At 44.6% G+C, this 27,806-nt stretch overlaps 2 protein-coding genes across 26 annotated transcripts in view; both read right to left on the reverse strand.

Annotated features, from left to right (window-relative positions):
- The window catches only part of SMKR1 (small lysine rich protein 1), a 30,172-nt gene extending 14,785 nt beyond the window's left edge, over positions 1-15,387 (reverse strand). Inside the window, exons 1-3 of one of the 4 annotated variants that reach the window (XM_067042184.1) lie at positions 14,906-15,387; positions 9,392-9,766; positions 7,669-7,854 (exon numbers count right to left, since the gene is read on the reverse strand). In XM_067042184.1, the coding sequence (XP_066898285.1) occupies positions 9,673-9,766; positions 14,906-15,378 (567 nt within the window). In that variant the 5' untranslated portion in view covers positions 15,379-15,387 and the 3' untranslated portion in view covers positions 7,669-7,854; positions 9,392-9,672. Of the gene's footprint in view, positions 1-985; positions 7,855-9,198; positions 9,767-14,905 lie in introns of those variants that run through there. The other 3 variants (XM_067042185.1, XM_067042183.1, XM_059074479.2) reach the window with 3 other exon arrangements.
- Positions 15,388-16,446: 1,059 nt separating this feature from the next.
- The window catches only part of STRIP2 (striatin interacting protein 2), a 47,730-nt gene continuing 36,370 nt past the window's right edge, over positions 16,447-27,806 (reverse strand). For 16 of the 22 annotated variants that reach the window (XM_059074433.2, XM_067042196.1, XM_067042192.1 and 13 more), the window contains 3 exons: positions 27,671-27,775; positions 26,577-26,781; positions 21,454-23,925 (listed from right to left, as the gene is read on the reverse strand). In XM_059074433.2, the coding sequence (XP_058930416.1) occupies positions 23,675-23,925; positions 26,577-26,781; positions 27,671-27,775 (561 nt within the window). In that variant the 3' untranslated portion in view covers positions 21,454-23,674. Of the gene's footprint in view, positions 16,662-18,107; positions 18,412-19,231; positions 19,377-21,453; positions 23,926-26,576; positions 26,782-27,670; positions 27,776-27,806 lie in introns of those variants that run through there. The other 6 variants (XR_010842095.1, XR_010842096.1, XM_067042187.1 and 3 more) reach the window with 6 other exon arrangements.

A 27,806-nucleotide genomic window follows, 5' to 3' on the forward strand; every position in this document is an offset into this window, starting at 1 on the left:
ATCGTCCTTCCATGATTGGACAGTGGTTTCCATCTGTGCCCATGTGGTGGTAGTGTATACACACACACACACACACACACACACGGCCTGGCTGTAGTGTAGGAACACAGCAACAGACTGCTGTCGTCGCATTGGTGGGTTCTTGGAGGTTGACTTCAGCAGTGTGGATGGAGCTCAGAAGAACAGAAGCCTACAGACTGCTGAAGAGTTCAAAGTGGAGGGCACAGGGAGACTGAGAAGAGACCAAATGGCTCTGGGCAGCTCAATTTCCACAGCCAAAGGGTGGACCCAGATGGGTAGGCGGTGCTGTTTATAGCTCTCCTGCTGACCTATCTGTGGCAAGTACAATGGTGCCTGTTGCCCCAGAAGCCAGGGACCAGGAGGCCCAAGAAGATGAGGTCTGAGGGACCCCCATGGGGGCAGCGGCCCTCAGTCTGCACTCTCCTTGTGCTGAGACTGCCTCGAGCCTGACCTCTCATTCACGGCGTCTCTGCCTCACTTACCGTGAATGCACTTTACATCCTAAGCAGGGAGAGAAAACACAGGGTTGAAATATCTGGGGAAGGCTGTTCACAGAGCAACAGATCCAGGTGCAGATGAGCAGGCAGGAAGTGCAGGCTCCAAACAAGGGAAGGCAAGAGGGGAGAGTTTTCTGAGGGAGGTGGTGGAGGCAGATGCAGGGTAAAGGGGAGGGTGGTCCTGTGGCAGGTAATGTGGTTCAGGGCCTAGAGAGCAAGCTGTGCAGGAGGACGCAGAGAGCACCGTTCTCTCTACGTCACAAGGAAAAGATGAGAAGTAAGGCTGCTCGCAGAGTGAGTGATCTGGGTGAGGGGTGGTCCTGGAGGGGGGTCATACCTGCTCCCACCATGCCCAGCTGGAAAGAGAAAGTCTTTTGTGGGGGGTCTGCCCTGCATACATCCTCCCCTCCCATCTCTACCACAGATCTACAACAAAAAGGGAAAATCCTTGATTTTTGTGGTATTTTTTATTGTGGTAAAAATATGTAACAGTATCATTTTAACCATTTCTAAGTCTACATTTTAGTGGCATTAAATACATTCACGGGACTTCCCTGGTGGTCCAGTGGCTAGGACTCCAAGCTTCCACTTCAGGGGACACCGGTTCGATCTCTGGTGAGGGAAATAAGATCCCGCAAGCCAGCGTGGATAAATAAATAGATAAATAAATAAATTCACAATGTTGAACCACCACCACCAACCACTATCCATTAGAACTTCTTCATCAACTCAAACAGAAACTCCACACCCCTTCAACAACAGCTTCCCATTCTGCCCTCCCCTCAGCCGCTGGTAACCCCTATTCTACATTCTATCTCTATAAATTTACCCATTCTAGATAACTCATGTAAGTGAATTATACAATATTTGCCCTTTTGTGCCTGGCTTCTTTCACTTAGCAGAATGTCTTCAACATTCATCCACATTGCAGCATGCATCAGAATTTCATTCCTTTTTCAGGCTAATAGCCCGTTGTTTGTATAGACCACATTTCGTTGATCCGTTCATCTGTTGATGGACATTTGGGCTGTTTCCATCTTCTGGCTATTGTGAATAATGCTGCTATGAACACGGGTGTACAAGTATCTGTCTGGCTTCCTGCTTTCAATTCTTTAGGGTGTATACCTAGAAGTGGAATTGCTGGATCATATGGTAATTCTATGTTTAACTTTTTGAGGAACTGCCAAATTTTTCCACAGTGACTACATCATGCCTTGAGCTATTTAAATGAAAAATGAATCTATTCCAAAAGCCTCATGTCCACTTGGCCTGGAAGCATGGTCTAACGTCCAGGTTCCGGAAGGCCACAGCCTCACTGGGCTGTGAAATGTGGGTGCCCCATCTTAACAACAGGGTCAATGGAGAACTGGTGGCATCCAGAAGAGGGTGACCAAGAGGGGTCATGTCAAGTAAAAGTGGTTGATGGGAATTCCCTGGCGGTCCGGTGGTTAGGACTCTTCGCTTTCACTGTTGAGGGTTCGGGTTCAGTCGCTGGTCAGGGAACTAAGATCCCCCAAGCCACACAGCTCGGCCAAAAAAAACCACCAAAAAACGTAAAACTGATTGAAGGGACTGGGTATTTGGCCTGGAGAAGAAAAGGTATTCCTCTCCACAAGGAGCTGTCTCCAGGCGTGTGAAAGGCTGTGACATGGCAGAGTGGACAGGCCTTTCTGTAGCCATGGAGGGAGAAGGGGAGCTGGGAAAAACCCACCAGGAGACCGACTTTGGCTGAACACTGCTCTGAGGGTCGGAGCCCACCGTGGCCGCAGTGCCCACACCCTGGGCAGTGGTGGCAGGTAGGAGAGGGGATTCCTGGGATGGGTCATCTCTAAGGCTCCATGAACTTGGGAGGCCAGGGAAGAAGACAGCACAGAGCAGTAGCTCACACTTCCTGGGCTTCTTTCATTGTGGTTGTTCTGCCTTTGAACAAATGGGAAGGTTGAGCTGGGAGGATATTTTGCGATTGAAAAAAAATCTCACACTTTCCTTTTTACACAGGAAATCAGGAAGCACACAGTCTCGATACAAATGTAATTGCTGGATTATGGATTTTGCTTTCATAAATTTAAACAATCAAAATAAACTACTGGGGCTTCCCTGGTGGCGCAGTGGTTTAGAGTCCGCCTGCCGATGCAGGGGACACGGGTTCGTGTCCCGGTCCGGGAAGATCCCACGTGCCGCGGAGCGGCTGGGCCCGTGAGCCGTGGCCGCTGAGCCTGCGCGTCCGGAGCCTGTGCTCCGCAACGGGAGAGGCCACAACAGTGAGAGGCCCGCGTACCACAAAACAAAACAAAACAAAAAACTACTGAAGAAGAGTCATCTTATTTGAATGGTTTCTCTAGGAGCTGGAGGTGCAGAAGAAAATGGTATCAGAGATAAGAGTTTTGAGACTGAAAACTGCTTACTTGGGTCTCCTTATGGCTTTGGACACCTCTACGGGCGGCTCAATAAATAAAACCTGAGCACACAGATGCAGCATCTTGAGGATGCATTTCTTCTTTAACCAGATTAGCAGTACCTCTTGTCTCTCAGCCTTATTTCATTTTAATTGTTTTCTGAGTCCTTTTTATGTCTTACAAAAGTAATGCACTAATACAATAGTTACTAGTGCTGTCCAGCAAATATTTCTGGTTTTCCTCTGGGGCGTGTTAGGCATTGCTATTCCCCACTCCCTTAAAGGTAGGTGTGGCCATGTGACTTGCTTTGACCAATAAAATGAGAGAAGCAACCTGGGTCACTTCAAGGTGGGAACTTAAAGGACCTGTGTGCAATTTTCACTCCTTTCTTTCCTTGCTGCTGCCCGGCAGGCTGCAACACTCCACGTGGTGGTGGCTGCGTAAGCCTGGGTCCCTGAGTGAAGATGATGAGAACGGGTCCCCAGCTTACCCTCAGTGGACACGGAGCCTGAAGGAGAAAGAAACTTTTGGGACAGCCTTCCATGAACTGCAGCCTTAATAAGAAATAAACCTTTGTTGTTTTAAGCCACTGAGACCTGGAGTTTGTTACCATAGCATAATTAACTTGTTAGAAAAATCCTTCAACAAATATTTACGTGCCAAGGTGCTGTCAGTATAGCTGGGATGAAGAAAGTCATCAAGAAGCCACCAAGCCCCGCTTATCAGAGAGCCATTTCTTAGCAGTGAAGATACATTAAATTGTACAATTCACCATTCAATTGTAAAAGTGTGGAGAAGCACAGGGCCCTGAAGAGTGTGTACAGCAAATGATCTAATTTGGCGCTGGGTAGGTCAGGGAGACTTCTCTTGGAGGATATAAGGCTGGGATCTAAAGGCTGACAGGAGTTACCTGGGTGAAAGGAAGAACAGTGTTCCAGGCAAAGGGAAAGCGGGAGCAAAATCCCTGAGGCAGAAGGGAGCTTGAGCAGCAGGCATGCTGAGAACAGGCCAGAGAATTACTGGGAGGCAGGGAGGCAGGGGCCTGACCACGCAGGGGCTTTGGGCCACGGTGGGAAGTTTGGTCTTATCCCACGAGCGACGGGGTAGCCACGGGAATGTTCGAAGCAGAAGAATAATGTGAGCTTAAGAGTAGTGGCTAACACGGGATTTGTGTGTGGTAAGAAATGTCAGATGGGGAGAAAATCAATCCCTAATTGGCCCTGACCCGCAAGACAAAACACGGACGCAGCGCCCAAACCCAGCAGCTGTGGCTCTACCTGCAAGTGGGCCCAGCCGCCAGGAGCCTCGGGCCACTGACTGCAGTGACCCTGCTGCAAGCAGGCGGCGTCTCGGGCTGTAGCGGCTCAGGGACACACGCTGCATCCTCCCACCACCAGGGGGCGATGAGGAGATGAGGGCTACAGCCTGTCAGGCAGGGCGCAGACCGGGATTCTGACCCCCGCAGGCTTTGGTTTGTGCGCCACGGAAGCCCCCGTCCCTCCCTTCTACATTTACTCTCATCTCCTATTTGGTATATCTCCTGAGACCAAGAGGACCCCTTGTCCAACAGATCATGGTCTGTGTTTCCATTCCCCATCCTCTCTGACATCTCTCCAGCGTGCAGCCCCACAGACTCCCTTTCTTCCAGGTTTCCTCTCCCTTCTCGTTCTCCGACTCCATCTGTAACAGTTCCTCTTCTTTCTTAGGCTCCCAGATCAAAGGAGGCGGTCCGCCAAGGTTCCCAACTCGCTGCTCCTTTCTTATCTCCGTACTATCCTGACAAGCTCTCAGTCCCAACCACGCGCTTGCACTGAAGTTGCAAACGTCTAAACCTAAACCTCTGGCCAGCCGCTCTCTTCTGAGCCCTGGTCTCCAAATCCTGAGTGCCTGCAGGGCATCTCCCTGAGTTTTCCACGCCACCTCACGTCCCCAGGGAGAAGGTCTGATTCACCTAGCTCATGTTTTACAGCCAGGTGACCAACCCTGGTGGGAGGAGGGTGGGAGGTAGTGGGTGGGAAGGGGGCGAAAGAGGTAGAGAGCACAGCCAACGTGGGGAGGCAAGGGGAGAACCAACATACAAACAGAGACCACAGGAAGAGGAGAAGTAAAACAGATATAGAAGTACAGGCAGAGCTAAAAGGAGAGCCAGGAGAGACAGAGTCAAAGAAGCCCAGACAGAAGAGTCTTGAGAAGAAGGGAGTGGACCAAACAGGTTTTGGCAATTACCAAATTCCATCCATTCAAAGGCACTTCCCCTGCCCCCCCCCACATTTGAACACAATGTGTCATACAACTGGCGGCATTTCATTGTTAATTGGTGGTGAGTCTCCCACCCCACCCCCGCCCCGCCTCATTCTTAGTTGTACAGAAAATGATAGTATGGTTTGCAATCCTTGGAATTTTAGAATTAATGGAACAATGACATTTATCAAGCAATTTCGCTGGAGCAGTGGAGGCAGAAGTCTGAATATAATGGGTTGAAAAAAGGACATTCCACAAAACAACTGGGTCTAGGGAATTCCCTGGTGGTGCAGTGGTTGAGAGTCCACCTGCCAATGCAGTGGACAGAGGTTCAAGCCCTGGTCCGGGTAGATCCCACATGCCGCCCAGCAACTAAGCCCGTGTGCCACAACTACTGAGCCCATGTGCCACAACTACTGAGCCTATGCTCTAGAGCCCGCAAGCCACAACTACTGAAGTCCACATGCCTAGAGCCCGTGCTCTGCAACAAAAGAAGCCACCGCAATGAGAAGCCCGCGCACCGCAACCATGAGTAGCCCCCGCTCGCCGCAACTAGAGAAAGCCCACGCGCAGCAATGAAGACCCAATGCAGCCAAAAAAAAAAAAAGGGAACATCAAGGAGTTCTGTGGCCTAGTGGTTAGGATTCCAGGCCTTCACTGTCATGGCCTGGGTTCAGTCCCTGGTTGAGGAACTGAGATCCTGCAAGCAGAGCGGAGCGGCCAAAAAAAAGAAAAAAAGTCAATGTCATTCATAAAAGACCCCCACCCCCACCCCCTCGAAAGGGAGGAAACTGTTTTAGATTAACAGAGACTACAGAGACATGATAGCTAAACACAGTATGTGATCCTTGATTAGATCACCGATCAAAAACTCATCCAGCTAACTGGGATAATTAGGAAAAAATGAAGACACACTGTATTGATGTCAATTTCTTGACCATGAAAATCCTTTTGTTATAAATGAGAATGTCCTTGTTCTCAGGAGCTAAACTATTTAGTAATGAAGGATAATGATGTATGCAACTTACTTTAAAATAGTTCAGGAAAGAAAAGTGTATGTATATATGTATGTATATATACACTTTTACATATTTTAACCTTTTCCCACATTTGCTAGGCATGTAAAATACACATAGATGCATATATACTACCTATACATTATATGTATATGCTGCTTTATGTAGAGATCCACAACTTAACAGTTTGCCATATTTACTCTGATTATCTGTACATAAGAAATATATATGTAGATATGCATGTTTACATGTATGTATGTATTTGTATTATATATATAATATATACACTTATTATATGTGTATACACACACACACGACAAAACATTAGTTCCTAAATCTGGGTCAATCATTCTCAACTGGGGATGACTTTGCCTCCCAGATTTGACGATGTCTGGAGACGTCTGTGTCTGTCTCAGTTGCAGGGGTGCTACCAGCGTCTGGTAGGTAGAGACCAGGGATGTTGCTAAACATCCCACAACGCACAGGACAGGCTCCCACAACAACGAATTATCCAGCAGCCCAAAATGTGAATAGTGCCATGGTTGAGAACCCTGGTCTAGGTAAAAGGCCTGGGTGTCATTGCACTTTCTTTCAACCTTTTGGTAAGCTTGCAATTAAAAAAAATACAAAGTTGATGTTAAAAAAAAAAAAAGCGAGAGAGGAAGAATACGTGACAGAAAGGTAAGAAAGTGAAGGAAAAAGTGTAAGCAGATTCTTTCCAGGATCTTGTCTATAAAGGGATGGATTACAGCTGGAGGGGAAGAAAGAAGGAACTCCTGTCCACACTGACAGTCCCGCCATGAAGAGTCACCCTACATGTCCTGCTTATAGCACCTGACCAGCAGACTTGCACCATCCTCAGGCACAGAGGTCAGACCAGTGGGAGACCCCAAGCCCTGACAGCTCACCCACTGGCTACTACCACAGAGCCTGGTCTATGGTAAGACGAGGTGGGTCTCTGATTCTCTCACCTGTAAAGACCCCCAAAACGAGGCACTTGGGAAGCTAACGCTTGGAGGAAGCACAGAAAGAGACCACGGGGTAGAGCTGGAGTCACAGGGCTCACGACAAGCTGAGGTTGTAGAAAAACAGAAACCTAGAGTAAGCAGAACTTAAGAAGTTGAGAAAAGACGTGTGCAGCATGGGGGTGGGGGGCGGGGGCACAGAGGTCAGCAGCTGGTCGAATCACTACAGCGGCACAGGAGTGAGGGTCACTGCCAGCTGCTGAGCTCCCAGACTCCGACCTGAACCCTGGCCCCCGAGGGTCCCGCTGGACCCGCAGGTTCTCATCTCACGTCTCCCTGGTCTCTGTGGTCTTGTTCAGTTCCTGTGACCTGTACATGAGCTCCTGGACCCAGCTAGGTGAGGCAGAGGAGGGCCTTAGACATCCTACATGTTCAGAGATTCGTCAAGTCTTTCAGCATCTGGTGTGGCAGCATGAACTAGAGCAGTATCTCCAAGGGTCTGGTCCAGCAGCAGCGTAACCTGGGAGTTTACCTTGAATCTCGCTTTTCCTACTGGGTAGGGCCCAACAATCTGCGCTCTCAGGAGTCTTCATGTGACCACGGTGCACACCCAGGTTTGAGAAGCACTGGACTAGAGTTGGTGTGTCCACAAACAGAAACCGCTCGGATCCAGCCCAGCAATCTCAGCAGAGTGGGAAGGTGGCCCTGTTTCCCAGGCCTGTAGACAGAACAGAAAAGGTCCCTTCAGGTTAAGAGGAGGACCAAGTTTCACCTGAGCTGAGCCAGAGCTCCTCTGGCAACCAGCCAAGGGCTCACATTGACTCCGTACAGACAGTACAGCTAGACAAGTGTCATCCGCAGCAAACTCATGTGGGTTCTGAGCACCTCACTTCTCTGGTACAAAGATTCACGGAATTGCCTTTTTTCACTGATATTTATAAAATCCTGAGTCCTGAGTTGCAGACTTCCTTAGCAAGCTTCATGAACATTTGAGATCCTCACAAGGCAGCCTGTGACATCGTTATAAGTAATTCAAAAAAACTAGATCGTCTCTGGACTGGTGCTGCCTAGAGGAATCAGCTTCAAGCTCAGAACTGTGAATGGAGACAACAGTGCAGGTGTCAGCGCCAGGGGAGGTGGCAAGACGTGCTAGGAAGACAGAGCAGGAGGCAGGGATGGGAGGCTATGTGATTTAGAGATGGTGCTTACACTTAAAAACGCCTTTCCTTCCAAGTTTCACATTTGGGGCCGAGCAGAACCAACTGCAGCTTTCTCTTTTAAGTGTCTCCACACAGGCTGGGGAGATCCCAGAATATCATCAGCAGAATGCCCAAGGCAGGCTTCCCTGGTGGCGCAGTGGTTAAGAACCTGCCTGCCAATGCAGGGGACACAGGTTCAAGCCATGGTCCGGGAAGATCCCACAGGCCGCGGAGCAACTAAGCCCATGTGCCACAACTACTGAAGCCTGTGCGCCTGTAGCCTGTGTTCCGCTACAAGAGAAGTCACCGCAATGAGAGGCCCGCGCACCGCAACGAAGAGTAGCCCCCACTCGCCACAACTAGAGAAAGCCCGGGCGCAGCAACGACCCAACGCAGCCAAAGATAAATAAAATAAAATAAATAAATTTATATATATATATAAAAAAGAATGCCCAAGGCACTTTTCTAGCACCAACTTCAAAACTCAGAGTCAGCCAAGTTTAAAAGAAAGGCTGCAGAAGGTGGGAAGATGTAAGTGTGTAGAAAAAGACGAAGAAGAGTCGGGTGAAGGAGAAAGGAGAGAGGGATGAGGGCTGATTGGCCCCCTTCTCCCTGTGCTCCAACCACTGATGCTGTCAGCTTATTTGAGCCACGGTTCCTGCACACTAGCAGGTTCAGAGCAGGACTGGCAACCCTGGTCTCTACTGCTGTCTGTGGCTAATTCGAATCAGACAGAAGTCAGACCTCTGAGAAGAAAATTATAGAAACAAAATATTTACTATTTTTCCAGAAAAAGATGAGGAAAGGAAACAGTGCCCAAAAGAGGGACACATATAAGCAAATTCTGTGCTTTTTGTCTTCTCTAAATAACACACCCCCTTTGGTAAAAGAAAAACAACTCATGCAAGCTAGAACTGCCTTTGGAGAGCAAGGTTTAATTCTGACCCAGACTTATAATAATTTTTTAAACTCCTATCAATTCCACCACTGTGTGGGAATTACTTGGACTTTTTTTCCCCCTCTTAACTTCTGAAAAACCAAAGTGGCTCACCATACCCGGGTTTAGCTGAGGAAGTAAAATGCATTTAGCATTAACTAGCACTGAAAAGCACACTTAGCTTGCATCTCAAATTGTCTTCGGTAAAGTCTATTTTGCTTGCAACAGTGGTATTATCCTGATTTCTCTGCCCCAAGTTCTGTCCTCTGTAGTAGAGAGAAGCTGGGAAACCGTCTGGCTTAAGTCTTGTTTTTCTCCTTCTTTGACTTGGTAGCGCCTGGCCAGCGGAAGCCGCACAGGTGCAGGCAGCCGGCGACGTTGTGGACGATGTAGTAGAGGTTCAGCATCGCAGCGGGGCTGAGGATGTCCACTTCCGGTTTCTTCTGCTTTTTCCCACGGGACTTGCCTCGGCCTTTTCTTTTCCCTTTACCTGGCTTTCAAAGACAGGTATGTATACGGGGTAAAATTTAGTTTTTGTAACATTGACATTATATAATTTTCAATATTTCCTACCGAACTTAAGAAAAAAAATTCCTAAAAGGAAAAAACTGTGACAACAAAAACTTGCATGGAGTGGGAAGAGAAGTCATATGCAGTCTGATTCAACAAATGCCTATCAAGACCTCCAGTTTAAAAGAGATCCAACCTGATTCAAGCGCCCAGAGACTGGGAGAGCAAGGCGGAGAAACTGAGGTACGACTCAACACCTAGACATTGTGGGCTGTGTCATTCAACGAAAGGGTGAACTATAATGAGGTGAACCAGGGCGAGGAGAGAAGGCGAAGGGACAGAGGTCTCCGAGGGGAATAAGTGTACGGGGAAGGGAAGGCTGGTGCCAAGGGTAATTCTCATGGTTCAGGGCTCCCCAGCTCTCACACACCTCCCCAGAGGAGACACTCTTTTAGCAGAGAAGCAGCATTCTCCTGTTTCCTTTCTTTTAAAAACAAAACAAAACAAAACAAAAACTAACCTCCCCTCGACCAGCCAAGAAAACTAAAAAAATAAAAAAGACCCAACCTAATGCAACTAATGTGTGGACTCTGCATTTTGATTGGAACAAACAAACCATGAAAAGACATTTTTTTAGGCAATTGAGGACATCTGACAATATCGAGCAATTGTTAATTCTATTAGGTCTGACAATGGCATTGGGTCATGGAAGAAAATGTTCCCACATTTCAGAGATGCACACTAAAATCTGTAGGAATGAAAATGAAAGAAAGCCTGAGATTTGCTTTAAAATACTGCACCTTCCTCCTCCCCCCTCTCCCCCAAATAAAGTATAGATGAAGCAAATGTGGCAAAATGCTTATAATTTCTGAATCTGAGATATGGCTACATAGGGATTCATTTTAGTATTCTATTTTTGTGTATGTTTGGAAATTTGCCTAATAAAAATTGAAACAGATAATTAGGATCAAATACATATTTTTGCATTTGTTATGCGATAGTCTCTACCTCATTAAACAGTCACGAGGATTAAGTGAGGCACGAACATAAGGCACTTAGCCAGTGTCTGACACGAAGAAAGCACTCAGTGAAGGATGTTGCCATCACCTTTATCACTGCTAATCCTCAGAGCTGTGTTTCAAGGGAGGGAGGTATCATTTCTGTCTTAAAAATGGAAATGCAGAGGCTCTGCAAGGTCACAGTGCAAACCAGCATCCACCAGGCTTGGGGGCTGTGCTCTGGCCACAAGCACACTGACAGGTTAATGCCCTCCCGGCAAAGGAATGGCTACCATCCTAAACTGGGAATAAACTATCTCCAAAGTTTTGCTAGAGCTGCACAAAGCTGAATGGACTTCTCTATGTCCTATGACCCACCCATACAGAAAATAAATGATGGGAATGCATTATTGAAAAAGTGTCTCTTCTAGGCAAGGGAGAGGAGGAGTGTATAAGTTATCAAGAATGCCTGCAAGGGCTAAATGTTTGTATAAAATAGATGTCCTGTTCATAGCATCTCACTTTAAAAATGTCCCAAGTTAAACAAAGAGAAACATAGTCAATGTGTTAAAAACACTAAAATACATTTTGTGAAATGAAATGGAGGACATTCCTAGATTCAAAACCCAGAAATGAAGATGAGATATTGCAACACAATTTTCTGTGAGGAAATCCAAATGAAGAGAAACAATATGGAGTCCCATATGATAACTGCATCTCCTGATAAAGCATCACCTTGGGGTGTGGGATGTGCATTGCCATAAGCTCTTAAAGATTTTGAGTCTTGGCTTCCTTTCTGATTTTATACTTTTTTGCATGTCATACACACTTGACTTACCTAGAATAACTGCCCCCAATAATGTGTGTGTTTTAATCTCTAAAACGGCTTGAGAACTAAGATTCACACCAAAGTTTGACATTTTTATTCAAAGTCCTCTTGTTTTTGTAAATGATTCTAAAATTCATATGGAAATGCAAAGAACTCTGAAAAAGAAGAACAAATTTGAAGGACTAATACTACCTTATTTCTAGAATTATTATAAAGTTTCAAGATGCAGACAGTATGGTATTGGTATTAAGATTAATAGAATAAAGAGTCCAGAAATAGATCAATACATACACAAACAATTGATTCAACTGATTTTCAACAGAGGCGCCAAAGCAATTCAGCAGAACAAGGATAATCTTTTCAATAAATGGTGCTGGAACAATGAATATCCATTTGCAAAAAAATGAACTTCGATCCATATTTGCGCCATATGCAAAAATTAACTCAAATGGCTCATAGACCTAAATATAAAACCCCAAACTATAAAACGTATAGAAGAAAATATAGAAAAAAACCTTTGTGACCTTGAGTTAGGCAAAGATTTCCTGGGTATGATATCCAAATTGATGTCTGTGAAAGAATAAATTGATAAATTCAACATCAAAATTAAAACTTGTGCTCTTCAAAAGATATAGTTAGAAGAATGATAGACAAAGCCACAGATTGGGAGAAAACATCTGCAAATCATAAGTCTTGAATGTGGTGATGGCTTAATGAGTGTATGCCTATGCCAAGCTGAAACTGTACATTTTAAATATGCACAATCTATTGTACATCAATTATACCTCAATAAGTCTGTTAGGAAATTACTGTAAGGGAGTGAAAGTTTTCAGTTTCTGAGCTGGTTGGTTGGTTGAATACAACTCCATGGCTCTTGACTATTCCTGGGCGCAGAACACAGAGCTCCTGACTTAAAACTCTCCGAACTCCTTAATGAAGACCATTCCTTCTTTCTAGTTCCCAAACTCGCCAAGCTCTTCCCTGATCCCCCCTCTTCCTGCAGATCTTCACAGAGGGCATAATTTGTTTCTTACCTTTGTGCCAGCCTCTGCTCAAATACCACCTCTTCAGAAAAGCCTCCCAGACATCATGCCTCTATTCTATCTATAATTAGGGTGACCATATAATTTATTGCCCAAAACAAAACACTTCAACAAACATTAACTGGCACTGTCCCAGGCAAAGGGGGAGGAGGTACAGATGGCCTCTTAAAAACCCTCCCAGGGCTTCCCTGGTGGCACAGTGGTTAAGAATCTGCCTGCCAATGCAGGGACACAGGTTCAAGCCCTGGTCTGGGAAGACCCCACATGCCACAGAGCAACCAAGCCCGTGCGCCACAACTACTGAAGCCTGTGCGCCTAGAGCCCGTGCTCCGCAACAAGAGAAGCCACCGCAATGAGAAGCCCGCGCACCGCAATGAAGAGTAGCCCCGGCTCGCCGCAACTAGAGAAAGCCCACACACAGCAACGAAGACCCAATGCAGCCAACAATAAATAAATAAAATAAATAAATTTAAAACAAAACAAAAAGAACCCTCCCAGCAGTGTCACTTTCTATCTCCTTACCCTAAGCACTCACTATTTAATAATATTTTTTGTTTGTGTATTTATTGTATGTTTCCCTAACCAGAGGTTTTGTCTATGAGTTCACTGAACTTTCAGGACCTAGAACAATGTCTGGCATGTTGTAGGGATGAATAAAGTATGCTGAGTGAATAAAATGCAACTCAGGGAAAGCAAATGTAGATTTCTCCTTCTCTGGATTTTAAGATGCCTCCTTCATTCATTTAACAAATTTTTAACAAATACTTCCTGTGAGTGAGGCCTCATGTTAGATGGAGAGCAAAGCAGATCCGGGCTCCCACCCTCAAGAAACTTACGTCCAGTGAGGGGGAAAATCACAAACACATTTAGTCACCAACTATGCTGTGAAGGAAGCCCAGGGTACATGGCATTATGATGACATGGGATGGGAAGGGAGTGACCTCATCTGGGACATGAAGGAAGAAGGATTCCTGAAGAATGGCCTGTAGGATGAGGGGTAGGGAATTCCCAGGCAGAGCAAACAACCTTTCAAGTCAAAGGGACCAAAAAAAAAAAAAAAAAAAAGAAGGTCAGTGTGACTGGCCTGTAAGCAACAACCATGGGGGCAGTGAGGCGTTGTGGGATGTGGTTTTGTTTTTGTTTTTTAAAGCAGAGAAGATAATAAGGTAGATTAAGCTCAAGAGGTTGAGGCCCCCTTACCAAGGGCTCCCAGTGCCAAGCTCAAGCAGAGCAGTGCCTAGTTCAGCAGACAGTGGAAGTCCCTGAGGACCTGGTCACAGCCATTATGGGATGATCAAACTGGGAGGGAAGGACAGAGGAGATGGACAGTTCCTGAACAGTGATAAGGGGCGACTGCCAGAACCAGGCAGGTGGTAGTAAGGAGGGCCTGACCAACAGTGGCAGGCAGGTCACAAGAGACTGGATGAGGACTCAGGAACAGGAATGCTTTCGAGTTTGAGGCCAGGAGAATGAACATGCCATTGGAAAGTGAAGAGATGGTAGTGGTTAAAAGAGCTGGATTTTGAACACAGTTTGAAAAGGCTCTCTGATGGAGAGATCCAGCAGGAAGTTGGAAATGAAGGTTTGGCATCAGTGAGGTTTGGTTTAAGATCTAGCTCTGTCAGCCAACGACTTGGGGTTCAGATGGAAGTAAGGAGGTTGCAAGATTTCCTGGGCATAAACCCAAGAACTCCCTGCACAAAAGGTCTCCTTCCAAAGCCTTTCCTCAAACTGAGGTTGGAAGGAAGAATCACTCTCTGCGGCGGGCACTCGGAGTCCCACCAAGGCTCATTTTCTAATTCTGTAATCCACCGAGAGGAATCCCACCTGGGACCCTAGCGGGGGCAGCAGAAGCTAAATGCCTGGCCAGTCGCCGTTGGCACGTACTGGCGCCCTGGGCATTTTCTGGGTGTGAAAATTGCTCAACAGAACCAAGGGACTGCAACCAACCAACACACACACACACACACACACACACACACACACACACACACACACACACACACACACACACGGTTGCCGTCCCCTTGGGCGGGCGTAGACCACCTAGCAAACCCCTCTCCTACCTTATCTTGACCCAAAGCGTTCAGATCACTGGACTGGACACCACCACCAACGCGAGGAGATAAAGGCACCAATCTCGTGGTGCGGGCAAATCTTAGTAAAGCGTGCCTCTACGAGGCAAACGGTATTAAACTAATTTAACAAGAACCTGGGAACCTCTTACACTTAAATAAGACGTGTATTAATTACCATGGTAATGCTTTCTCAGTTGAGCAGGTGAGCGTGGCATGGGTTCCTAATCCTGAAAGAGACCACAGTTCTCCGCGTCGCTTGCAGGCGGCGCTCCCGCGCCCATTCCTGCGGCTCACGGGACTGCCACCTCCGCTCTCGCCCCCGAACCGCCGCAGGCCCGGGACCTCGCCACGCTTCTCAGAAGCCCGCTCTCGCAGCGCGGCGCGGCGCGAGGAGGCCGAGGCGCTCAGGGGAGCCCGGCGGGGTGAGGGGGTAGTCAGCCACTGGGCCGCCGCCACTACATGCTGGGGCACCCACCGCAACCAGGTTGCGGGCGGCGCAACTCGGACGAGTGCGCCTCGCAGGCTAAGGCTCCAGGCTCGCGGGTGCTGGCGGGCGGCGAGCAACACGCCGGGCGAGGCGCGCCGCTGGGGGCGGGGCCGCTCAGTGTTTACCTGTTGCCAGGACACCGGGGCCTGGCGCCCAGCCATTGGACGGAGCCCGGCCCGCCCAGACCGCCCTTACCCGCCTTCTTGAGAGCGGCCGCGGTCCCCTGCTGGCCGCGCCGCCCTGGCGGGGCCATTTCACCTCGCGCGACTGCGGCTAAGGTTGCACCCGGGCTCCGCGCGGGGGAGGCTGGCTTTGGGCGACCGAGGAGGGCGCAGGCGAGCTCCCGGCCAAAGCCGGCCCTTTGGCCGGGCGGGCGATGCTCCGCGTGTACCGTACTGGCCTTGGAGTGGGCGGGCTCGGCTGTGAGTGCGAGCTAGGTCACTCACTGGCTGACGTTGGAGAAGTTATCGAAGACTCCATGACCTTTTTTGGAAAATGAGATAAAGCCTTTGAGGATTGAAATGAAAATAACATGGGGAAATGTTTGTAAAAGAGCCTGTAATAATACAAACATTACAAAATGTTTTTTAAAAGCTCCTGAAAAAAGTTCTTGTACCCTTTGTGGGATTACGCAAGGATACAGTAGATTCACTTATGCTTCCAACCTAGTTCATCCTGACATCCTCCTCCCCGCAGAATATACAGTTTAGGAGCTGGACCCTCATTCATTTTAATGACTCATTTCTTTTTATTCAAGTTATTAGGCATCTATCATGTGCCTGACACTCAGTTTCGGGCCCTGGGAATTTAGCCCTGAACGCAGAAAAGTTCTTTTTTTTTGGGGGGGGGGGGTGTCAAATGCGGGACGTGGCAGACATTAAAAATGATAGGTGCAACAGGATGTATTACATTGGGTGTATTAAATCGATACGATGATAGCTGACTACTCTTTTAGACTGGTGAATGGGGAAGGTCTCTCTGAGGTTTAACTGAGATTTGGGTGATAAGGATTCAGCTATGCCAAGGTCAGGGGACAGGACATTGCAGGCCCAGGGCAGGAGGAGGAGACTGGACCCAGAAGCAGGGGTGGGGTCCTGAAAGGCTCTGCAACCAAGGGTAAGGTGTTTTTTTGTTTTCCTTCTTTTGATTGATGACCTCACTTCCAAAGGGGAGTATTTGTGTAACAGGTTCTCATGCATTTGATTTCTCTAATCATCAACAAAGCAAACCCAAGTTCCAATGACTTTTAATTTGTCTGGTAGTTTTTTTGAGTACATAGGCCCTTGATATGGCAAATTCTCCTGCCTCTGCCTGTGCTTTCTCCTCTGCTGGCGCCTTACTCCCTGGGTAGAGGTGGCTCACACTCCCTGTGTACACTTCTTTGGGTCATCACAACTCTCTCAGGTTAACCCCTATCAGGCTCACTGCGTTCCAGATTGGAGGTCTGAAAAAAAAAAGATAGAAAGCACAAGGAAGCATGATTTGTCAGTGGACAGGTGAAACATAAAATGAACGGTCTAGTGACAATTGGTACAACTTCAATGGCAGCACTATCTTCCATTGACCAAATGGGTCGTCAGCCTTTGCACTGGAGAAAGCCGTAGCAGTGACCTGAAGGGAGGTGAGGAGGGCTGCTGGGGGGTGGGGCGGAAAGGCAGACTTCCTTATAATAAAGAATGCAAGTTACTGTTAGAATCAAAGGAAAATGTCATTGACAACATAAGCATTTTTCTTAAACACCAGTACACTTAATAATGTCTTAATGTTTAGCACTCAAGATCTGTTTATTCTACAAGAACCGAACAAATCTTCCGGTATAAATTGGAAGATGATGTTAAATTTAGATAACTATTCAAACTCACATTGGAAAAGTACTAATTAATTTTATGTTTATGAGTACACATCCTTATGTCTTCTTTATAAATAGTAACATTAACTGTGCTGTTCTTTAAAAAAAAATTACCAGAATTAAAGTGCACATTCTTAGAATATTCAAACTTAGAATATTCTATCACTATCTTTCTTAGAAGTTACCATTTAAAAATTCCTATTTCTTCCTCTCTACTCTGGCGGTCTCTCTTCCTCCCTCCCTTCCTCCTTCCCTTCCTTCTCTTTTTCTTTTTATCTCATTAAGTTCAACAGTATAGCCCTGTTCACTTCACCCAGTATAGCCCTAATTTTGAAGAGGAGGTTACAGAAAAAATAAAATGTTCTTTGTAGATAATCTCTGGTCAGTTACTAGGGTCCCAGCAGTGAGAATCTTGGGGTACAGTAAGACCAGGCGGGGCAGACTCAAGAAACTATCTAGACCAGGGGTTGGCAAACTCAGTAAATATTTTAGGCTTTTCAGTTCTCATGTCCTCTTTTTTCCAACTACTCAGCTCTGCTGATGTAGAATGAAAGCATTTATAGACAACATGTAAACAAATGAGTGTGGCTGTGTTGCAATAAAACTATTGTGGAAACTAAAATTTGAATTTCATAGAATTTTCATGTGTCATAAAGTATTTTTCGTCTATGGATTTTTCCCCTCAACCATTTAAGAATGTAATAAAAAACCATTCTTAGCTCACAGACTGTATAAAAATGTTGGGCTATAGTGTGCTGATCCCTGAGCTTGAGAATTTAAATGCTATTTATTATTCTTGCTGGGGGATTCTTTAATAGGGAGGGGAATGAGGTGGAAATAACCAGCAATTTTTGAACACTCATGTTTAACAAGCATTATTCTAAGCACTATTATATTGACACATTTTATCCTTACAACTCTAGAAAGTAGGTAGTGTTATTATCCCCATTTATAGATGGGGAATCTGAGACACAGAGAGATGAAATAACTAGTCAGTTATCACACAGCTAATGGAGGCAGAGCCTGGGTATAATAACTCACCAAGTTGGGTCCAGCACTGTCAATCTGAGCCCTTATTCTGCACGGCTTTTCTGGGTAAAATATCTCACATCTTCCAGCAAAGACATATTTTCACAGGCATCCAACATGGAGACTCTTTGTCCTGACAGCTCCATTAAGCATTTGAACAAAAAGTTACAGAATGTTCAAAGTAATGTTTCCATTTGGAGGCAAGGGGACAGATGGCGCTATCTTATTTAGTAAGAAAGTCACAGTCACCAAAGGTGTTTGAGCAGAGGTGGGATGACTTTTGTACTCTTGCAGTTCCTTTGAAAGACTTTCTTTTCTATAAAAGTAAAAATTTAAAATTCTTCCTTTTTGAAATTTAAATCTGGCTAATTACTGAAGGAGCAGATAGGCCTAACATCTCCCCATAGCCCACTCAGGCCCAATCTCATTCCATTTACAGGATCTGGGGGTGTCCGAATGGCCAGAAAAACTGCTTGTAGGAAATTACATTTCAGATTGCTTTGGTCTATTGCTATGAGAACTGAGTGAATCTCCCTTCACCTCATCCGCTACCACAACATACGCACATGCAGATGTACACACATACACACCCTATTCTTCACATCTATACCCTTTTGTATAACATTTCTTCCTAGATAGAAAATGTCTGAAAGCAGTGTTAGGGAAGAATTATTTGATTTAATTATTTGATATATTAAATTTATAGTCATATAAGAGAATATTGATAATAGAAAAATAGATCTCCAGGATAAATTATAAGACCAGGAATAGAACAGTACATTGTGCTCCTAATTATTAAAAAAAAAAAAAATGTCGATGAGGAGGAGATGGGTATTATCATGGGAATTTTCTGAAAGAATAAAAAATAGAAAAAAATATTGGCAGTGATTACTTCTGGGGAACGAGACAAGAGATCTGGGTTGGGAGATTACATTTTTCTTTGTGTACTTTGAAAATCATTTGAATTTTTTGCATGTATCTTCTTAACAAAAATACCAATACATAAATGTATTCTTCAGTTTTACACATGTTCCCTCATGTCATATCCTCTACTCAAGCCTAAAACTCTTTCTTTACTTGAATCTCCTTTGACTACATCAATAGCTGCAAGTATTTTCTAGATAAAAATAACTTACCTAGGGCTTCCCTGGTGGCGCAGTGGTTGAGAATCCGCCTGCCGATGCAGGAGACACGGGTTTGTGCCCTGGTCTGGGAAGATCCCACATGCCGTGGAGCGGCTGGGCCCATGAGCCATGGCTGCTGAGCCTGCGCGTCCGCAGCCTGTGCTCCACAATGGGAGAGGCCACAACAGTGAGAGGCCCACATACCGCAAAAAAAAAATAATAAAAAATAAAATTAGTGTCTCCTAATTTAAAAAAAAAAAAAAAAAACAAAACTTACCTAGGTCTTGCCTTAAACCTCTTAATACTGATAAGAGTAAATGAATCAGTATTGCTATTTGTTAGTGTCTGATGAGTTTTAGTGGGTTGAATGGTGGTCCTCCAAAAGGTATGTCCATGTCCTCATCCCTGAAACCTGTGAATATGGCAAAATATAAGGATATTTAGATTGCTTCCCTGGTGGCACAGTGGTTGGGAATCCGCCTGCCAATGCAGGGGATGTGGGTTCGAGCCCTGGTCTGGGAAGATCCCACATGCCGTGGAGCAACTGAGCTCACGTGCCACAGCCGCTGAGCCTGCTCTCTGGAGCCCACACACCACAACTACTGAAGCCCACGGTCCTAGAGCCCGTGCTCCGCTACGGGAGAGGCCACAGCAGTGAGAAGCCCTTGCACCGCAACGAAGAGTAGCCCCCACTCACCACAACTAGAGAAAGCCCGCACGCAGCAACGAAGACCTTATGCAGACAAAAAAAATAAATTAATTAAAAAAAAATTAAGGATATTTAGGTGGTTACAGAGCTCATCAATTATAGCATCCAATGAGATCAAAGTCGTGAGTTTGACTGTTGTATGAACAAGTGTCATTTTTGTTCCAAAAGCACAGGTGAACTTTTTTTTGGGTGGGCGGTGCTGCACAGCTTGTGGTGTCTTAGTTCCCCAACCACGGATTGAACCCAGGCCCCGGCAGTGAAAGCACCGAGTCCTAACCACTGGACCACCAGGGAATTTCCCCACAGGTGCATTCTTAATCTCAGCTAGTTTTATTGTAAATATGGGTCATCTCAAGAAAGACTAGAAGAATGAATTCTAACTTACTACTACTTGGGGGAAAAACAGAAACCATCAAAACACTTGTCTTTATATAACAATGATTAATAATTGTTAGGTGGAAGAGCTGGAGATATATGGGCAAGGAAGGTCAAGAAAGCCACCAGCATAAAGCACTGAAATGAGTGTTTTCAAATATTCACTGGAAAGCTGTTGATATTCTCAAGAAGAATCTCTAGGGAGTTCCCTGGTGGCGTAATGGTTAGGGTTCTGGGCTTTCACTGCCCTGGCCTGGCTCAGTCCCTGGTGGGGGAACTGAGGTCCTGCAAGCTGTGCAGTACAGCCAAAAAAAAGGAATCTCTCAGATAGTCCCACTACCAATCTCAAGAGGTCCCTGGGAAGCTGCTCTGACTCACTGTCTACCCGTATGTCTGGTTGCAACTTGCCTCCATATAGGTAGTGTGCTTCTCTGGACCAATGTTAGGCTCACCTATGTGAATTGCTTTTTGCCAGTCGACTATGAGCAATTTAACTTGTGCCACATCCAAGCAGGAACTTTATTTATTTATTTATTCTTCTGTGAGTAGTGTTTGTTCAGTTGGAATTTCTTCTTTTTCTAAAACATATTTTATTGGCTGCATCAGGTCTTAGTTGCGGTGCATGGGCTCCAGAGTGTGTGGGCTCTGTAGTTGCAGCACGCCGGCTTAGTTGCCCCGCAGATTGTGGGATCTTAGTTCCCCAACCAGGGATCGAACCCAAGTCTCCTGCATTACAAGATGGATTCTTAACCACCCGATCACCAGGGAAATCCCCAAGCAGGAGCTTTAAATGTGTTTTCGTGGTATGGTTTGGTCTTTTGCTCCTGCCCTTCACTAGGAGAACAGTATGTCCCAGGTAAGGGCTATTCCATCAGCCTAGTGCCAGAATGAGACAACATACGGAGCGGAGCTAATCTAGCAAGTCAATAGCAAGTCAATTGAGTTGAGTAGAGCTGCAGCTGCTTGCCAGAACCAAGAACAAGAGAAAAAGGTTTGTCGTAAGTCACTGAGATTTTGCAGTTGTTTATATCAGTCTAGCCCCAGGGAATATTAATACAAGATTTTATATATTCGTCTCTTTAATTATACCCTTCCTTTCTAGATCTAATGTCTTTAAGATTCTCTTGTGATGAAGAAGTTAAAGACCAAATTTCTAACTCCAGTTCAATTCTTTTTATTAAAGTGCTTTAGTAGAGAAACAGTGTTATCAACAATCAACACAAACTTTACTGAAATATTCACAAATAAAAATCTTCTACTTTATAAATCACTCAAATAATGTTCTTCTGTGTTGTAACAGTAATCACCATTGGAGGCTGGTTACTCTGATTTATTCCTAACCACACACATGTACTCTCAAATTGGGAGATTCAAATCAGTTACTGTAACATATGGGGCTGGCTATCAGTACCTGAATGCTAGTCCCAGAAAGTCAGTAGAAAAATGATGTAATTTGAAACTAATCATTTATCCTTGGTGCCTCAGTTTTTCCATCTGCACTGAGAATTAATTTTCCCTTAGAGAAGATTTATTTTAAAATATGAAATGTTAAAGCTTAGCATACATCTATGCCTTGGAAAGAATTCACGTGCATACTTTTAAGAGGATAACTTATGTGTTCTTGATTAAATAATATATAGTATTTATTCAAAATAAATAGGCTGATAATTGTTCTTTCCTTGAAAGTTGTCTTTTTACTTAAATCACATTAAAATCATAGGTTAATAGGGTTCAATAGGGTTCAGTAATGATATACTCAGTAAATTACTTTAATTGCAATGAGGACTGCTGTCCTACTCAGACAAAATTTACAGACTATTTTAAGTTTCATCCATTACATACTTACATTCTTCATGACCTCACCATAAAAACAGAAATCCTGCTACCCGTAAAGCACAAAGAGGTGAAATTCAAGCTATAATCAGAATTTTGGTATAGTTACTTTGGAAATCATTAGCAATCTATCATGACTTCAAAAGAGACTGTGGTTGACAAAGGATGGAGTAAATAAGCTGATTTTGACTAGACCTCCTGGCACAATTAAAGTGGCCTGGTGCTATCATAAAAAAGATTCAGTAGTGTCCATGTTGCAGGGTGGGGGCATTTAAAGTAAAAAAGCTTAAAAGTATAGATGCCATAATTTTGAGGACAGAAGAGAAATAAGATGATACTGACTGAATCAGAAACTTTTCTAAAAACCATGTTTTGGTTGGGAAGACTGTGATTCTGCTTTAAAAGGGAGAAGTTTAAAGAGGTTGGTACATCAACCCTTATATTTTCAAAGAAATGTGTAATACTTCTAGGTAGAAACAGTATTGCTAAATACCCACATGACACTTTGAAACTGCTAGCAGTAAAAAGGGAAAAAAAATCATTAATCAACATAGGAGACAAAGAAAAATGGTAACCTGTGATGCTCTCGCTGTTCTATTCAATTAAAAAATAAATCGATCATGAGGACAAATGGACATTCCATCTCAATAAATAAAACCTCCTGTAGATAACTTGTCATTTAAAAATGAATTAGATGAAAAGAATAATTTTCTGCAATGTACTCAAGTCATTTTAAGACTGAAATAGTTTCAGAAAAACATGAAACATCCTTAGAGGAGGCCTGACTGTTTCGTACTGGTTGTGGCAGAGTACTCCATGCCCTATACAGAGTACACAAGGAAATACTTTTCACACGGAACATAGATCTCTTAATAAAGAAAAAACACTACACAATATACCTTTCTAAAACATGCAGTATTTACGTAATAGTAAATCATCATCCTTCACAAAAAAGATGCAGTTGCTCTAAAAATCATCTCAGAGCTAACGATTTTAGAAAGAAGTGAGTGTCAGAATTTTAAATTTAAAATATAGAGTTGATTTCAAAGTTGGGTTTGCCAAACCTCCGGTAATCCAGGGTGAGCAAGAAGGAAATGTTCTCCCTATATTATGACCTGCACTTCCCATTACCTATGATGAATGCCATGAATCAAATGCCATAGTAAACTTATTCTCACTTTTGGGGCCAGCAAAGGCTAGCCTGGTTCTAGGCAAGACTAAAGCAGGGAGCAGTCCCACAAAAGAGCCTGTCCAGGACTGATCCAGCAGGAGATTTCAAGGGCAACTGGGCACCCAAATGACCCCAGGGCAATTAGATCAATTTTTTTTATCACTCAGGATCCCAGCCTTGTATTAGCTCCAGGCCTAACTGCCCCCATAATAGTCCTGAACTACACTGGATGTCCTAAGGCTGGGTCACCGCTACCCTGGACAAGCACTCCTAGAACTGGAAACAAAGGCTGAGTGGGCACGGTAGGCAGAGCACCATTTATTGGAGCCAACCCCCATCTATCAGATGCTTGTTGACAAGAGCTCAGTCAGTGATTCTGGAGCAGCTCCTCCCAACAGATGGGCTGTGAAAAAACCTCTCTCTCCAGCCAGAGCTCATATGAGTAGTGGAAATCCTCAGGCAGATCCAACCTCTGCCCCAGCACACTCTGCAAGCAGTTATCCACAGGTGAAAACTCAGAGTCCTGGGGTCTGTCATACCGGCGGCTGTTAAAAGCCTCAATGTTGGCCCTCAAGGTGCATTCTTCTGCTTGGAAGTCCCATGGCCTGGCATCGATGTCTGTGTTGGGAAGATTAGAAAGAAGAAGATGTATACACCTCAGGACACCGCTCCTCTTAGCACAGAACATGGTCTATGGGATACCAACAATGCAACTGCTCAGAATTTCCTTTTTTGTAAAAAGCAATGTAAAAAGTAAGTATATAACATGCTGCCAGTCAGGTTTAAAAAATATACACATGCCCACATACATATGCTTATATATGCAGAGACTATCTTTGGAAGAGTCTAGAAACTTGTTAACAGTGATTACCACTGAGAAGGAAATGAGGGCACCGAGGGAGGTAGACTTCTTTTTATTGTATTTCCTTTCCATTATTTCACTTTCTTACTAGTTATATATATTATATTTTCCAAAACAGCAACTCAGTTCCCTTTATTGAACTTTCCTTAGGAATGGGAGTTTCCCACTTGAACGAAATCACAGTTTTCAAGGAATGGTAAGAGGCAGGAAGGGGCACAACAAGGAGAATCAGAATGAACCAGTTACTGAAGACTTCCCTGATTCCATGGAACCCCCTCCAGCACACAAAAAATCTATATGCAGCTTATGTTAAGATTATGAGGTGGGGCTTCCCTGGTGGCGCAGTGGTTAAGAATCTGCCTGCCAGTGCATGGGACACGGGTTGGGAAGATGCCACATGCAGAGCAACTAAGCTCATGCGCCACAACTACTGAGCCCGCATGCCACAACTACTGAGCCCATGCGCCTAGAGCCCATGCTCCGCAACAAGAGAAGCCACCGCAATGAGAAGCCCACACACCACAACGAAGAGGAGCCCTCGCTAGCCGCAACTAGAGCAAGCCTGCGCACAGCAACAAAGACCCAACGCAGCCAAAAAAAAGCAAGCAGACAAAGCCAGAAGGTGGATATTCTGCAGAACAACTGGCCTAGTTCTTCAATTATGTCAGTGTTATGGGGTGGGGGAAGAACCCTGCTAGGTTCAAAACAAATAAAAGGATATAAAAAACAGATGAAATTTGCTGTCCTGGGTTGGATTATGACTTGGAAAAGAATAGCTTTAAAGAATATTTTGGGGCAACTAGGAAATTCTGAACATGGACTTGATTATTAGATAAAACGAAAATGTACTGATACAGAAAGGTAGAAATAATGTTAACTAAAAAGAGAAGATTGGGGGCTTCCCTGGTGGCACAGTGGTTGAGAGTCCGCCTGCCGATGCAGGAGACATGGGTTCGTGCCCCGGTCCGGGAGGATCCCACATGCCGCGGAGCGGCTAGGCCCGTGAGCCATGGCCACTGAGCCTGCGCGTCTGGAGCCTGTGCTCCGCAACGGGAGAGGCCATAGCAGTGAGAGGTCCGCGTACCGCAAAAAATTATTAAAAAAAAAGAGAAGATTATAAAATAGCATACACAATTTGCTTTCATTTAAATAAAATGTAGGGCTTCCCTGGTGGCACACTGGTTAAGAATCTGCCTGCCAATGCAGGGGACACAGGTTCGAGCCCTGGTCTGGGAAGATCCAACATGCCGTGGAACAACTAAGCCCATGTGCCACAACTATTGAGCCTGGGCTCTAGAGCCTGCGAGCCACAACTACTGAGTCCACGTGCCACAACTACTGAAGCCCATGCGCCTATAGCCCGTGCTCCACAACAAAAGAAGCCACCACAATGAGAAGCCCACACACCACAACGAAGAGTAGCCCCCGCTTGCCACAACTAGAGAAAGCCCGTGAGCAGCATGACAACCCAATGTAACCAAAAATAATAATAATAAATAAATAAATAAAATGTGTATATGGAGAGGAAAAAAATCTGTATGAACATACAATAAGATTTTGGTGGCAATCTTTGGATGGTAAAATATGGCAAAAATATGGTAATATTGTAAAATGTTTGCTTCCTTGTATTTTCTAATTGCTTTGTAATAATAAAAGGTTATTTTAAAAAATCTCTCAGAGAGACTGTCATACAGAGTGAAGTAAGTCAGAAAGAGAGAAACAAATACTGTATGCTAACACATATATATGGAATCTGAAAAAAGAAAAAAAAATGGTTCTGAAGAAACTAGGGGAAGGACAGAAATAAATACACAGACGTAGAGAATGGACTTGAGGATGTGGGGAGGGGGAAGGGTAAGCTGGGACGAAGAGAGAGAGTGGCATGGACATATATACACTACTAAATGTAAAATAGTTAGTGGTAAGCAGCTGCATAGCACAGGGAGATCAGCTCTGTGCTTTGTGTCCACCTAGAGGGGTGGGATAGGGAGGGTGGGAGGGAGACGCAAGAGGGAGGGGATATGAGGATATATGTATACATATAGCTGATTCACTTTGTTATATAGCAGAAACGAACACACCACTGTAAAGCAATTACACTCCAATAAAGATGTTAAAAAAAAAATCTCTCAGAGAAACCTGTCACTTAAAGGAATGTTTTGAAAAAGGGGAATTATCCCTCAATTGACTTGTTTTATAAAATGGATTTTCATAGTTTACATGGGACAGGGTACATGCTGGAATTTGAGGCAGCGCCTTAACGTTTGTTATAACAGCACCTGACTATAATCATTTATTTTCTCATCTAAAATATGTAACAATTCATACCAAAAGAGTAGAGATGCTTGTTTAGTTTTGTTTCAATCCTGGGCAAGTCCTAGAGGTCAAAAGCTCTGAGAATACTCACCATTCCCATAAGCCCAGTCATCATTCATGCGGTGGCGTACTTTCTGATAAATGGCTGACATGGTTTTCATGTTGCTTTTCCTCCACTGGCGCCCCAGGTACTTGGTCTGTATTTTTAGCAGCTTCAGCACATAAAGTTGCAGCATGGCCTGTTTGACCTTGAGGGCCCGCTTTAAGATTGGAGCAGATTTAAACACTACCAGCATCTGCCCATTTAAAGAGGGATAGGAATGAAGAAAGATAAGGATCTAAAGTTTCTTGGAATTTCCAACTCACAGACAAATTAAGCCAAACCTGGCTAACCTCAGACTACCCTGGGGAGTTGGGGGAAATCTATGGTCCAAGCTCCACTTAGACTTAGTCTTTAAGAACAGAGGAAGCACTCCATTTATATTTGACAATTCAAAATTTCTAATATTCAAAGTGCAAAAAAATTTTGTCAGCCACACATCCCCTTTCCACTGTTACCAGTTTCCTGTGTATCTTCTGGAGATAATTCTATGTATGTGCATGTTACTTTTATTAACAAAAATGATAGCAACTACATACCCTTTCACCTTGCTCCATACCTTGATTTTTTAAAAAATTTTATTTATTTATTTATTTTTAATATTTTTTTATACAGCAGGTCCTTGATTTTTATTTAACAATATACCTTGAAAATTATTCCACAGCAGTACAGAACCGTCGCATTCTTTTTAATGGTTGTATTAATATTCTATTATAAGGATTACATAAATAATTTAACCAGTTGGTATTAATGAGCATTTACGTTTTTTCCAATCTTTCATGATTACAAATACTGCTGCAGTGAATAATCTTAGGCTTGTACCATTTGAGATGTGTGACTATAATCCAAAATACAATGCTAATTTCCCTACCAGAGCTGCCCTGAGGGAGGGTCCATATTCAGCTCCCTGAAAAGAAAGGGACTGGTAAATAATTTTCATAGAATAAGTACCCAGAATCAGGAGGTGCTAAGTCTTATGGAGCATTCAGTGTCTATCTATAAAGCTCGCAAAGCGAGAAGTCCATATTTACTAAAGATTAAAAAAACCCAATTAGGTGGACACCGTGATCTGAAGCTCCACTCACCATGGTTCTGGAATGCTTCCATTTGGTCAGTTTATTGAGCAGCCTCAGAAGGTTGATGCAGGAAAAGAGGTTCCTCCAGCAGAACTGGTTGTTGTCTCCAGCTTCCTGTAATAAGGCATGCTCATCATTATCTCAA

This window comes from Kogia breviceps, chromosome 9 (assembly GCF_026419965.1).
Source record: "Kogia breviceps isolate mKogBre1 chromosome 9, mKogBre1 haplotype 1, whole genome shotgun sequence".
Taxonomy (NCBI): Eukaryota; Metazoa; Chordata; class Mammalia; order Artiodactyla; family Physeteridae; genus Kogia; species Kogia breviceps.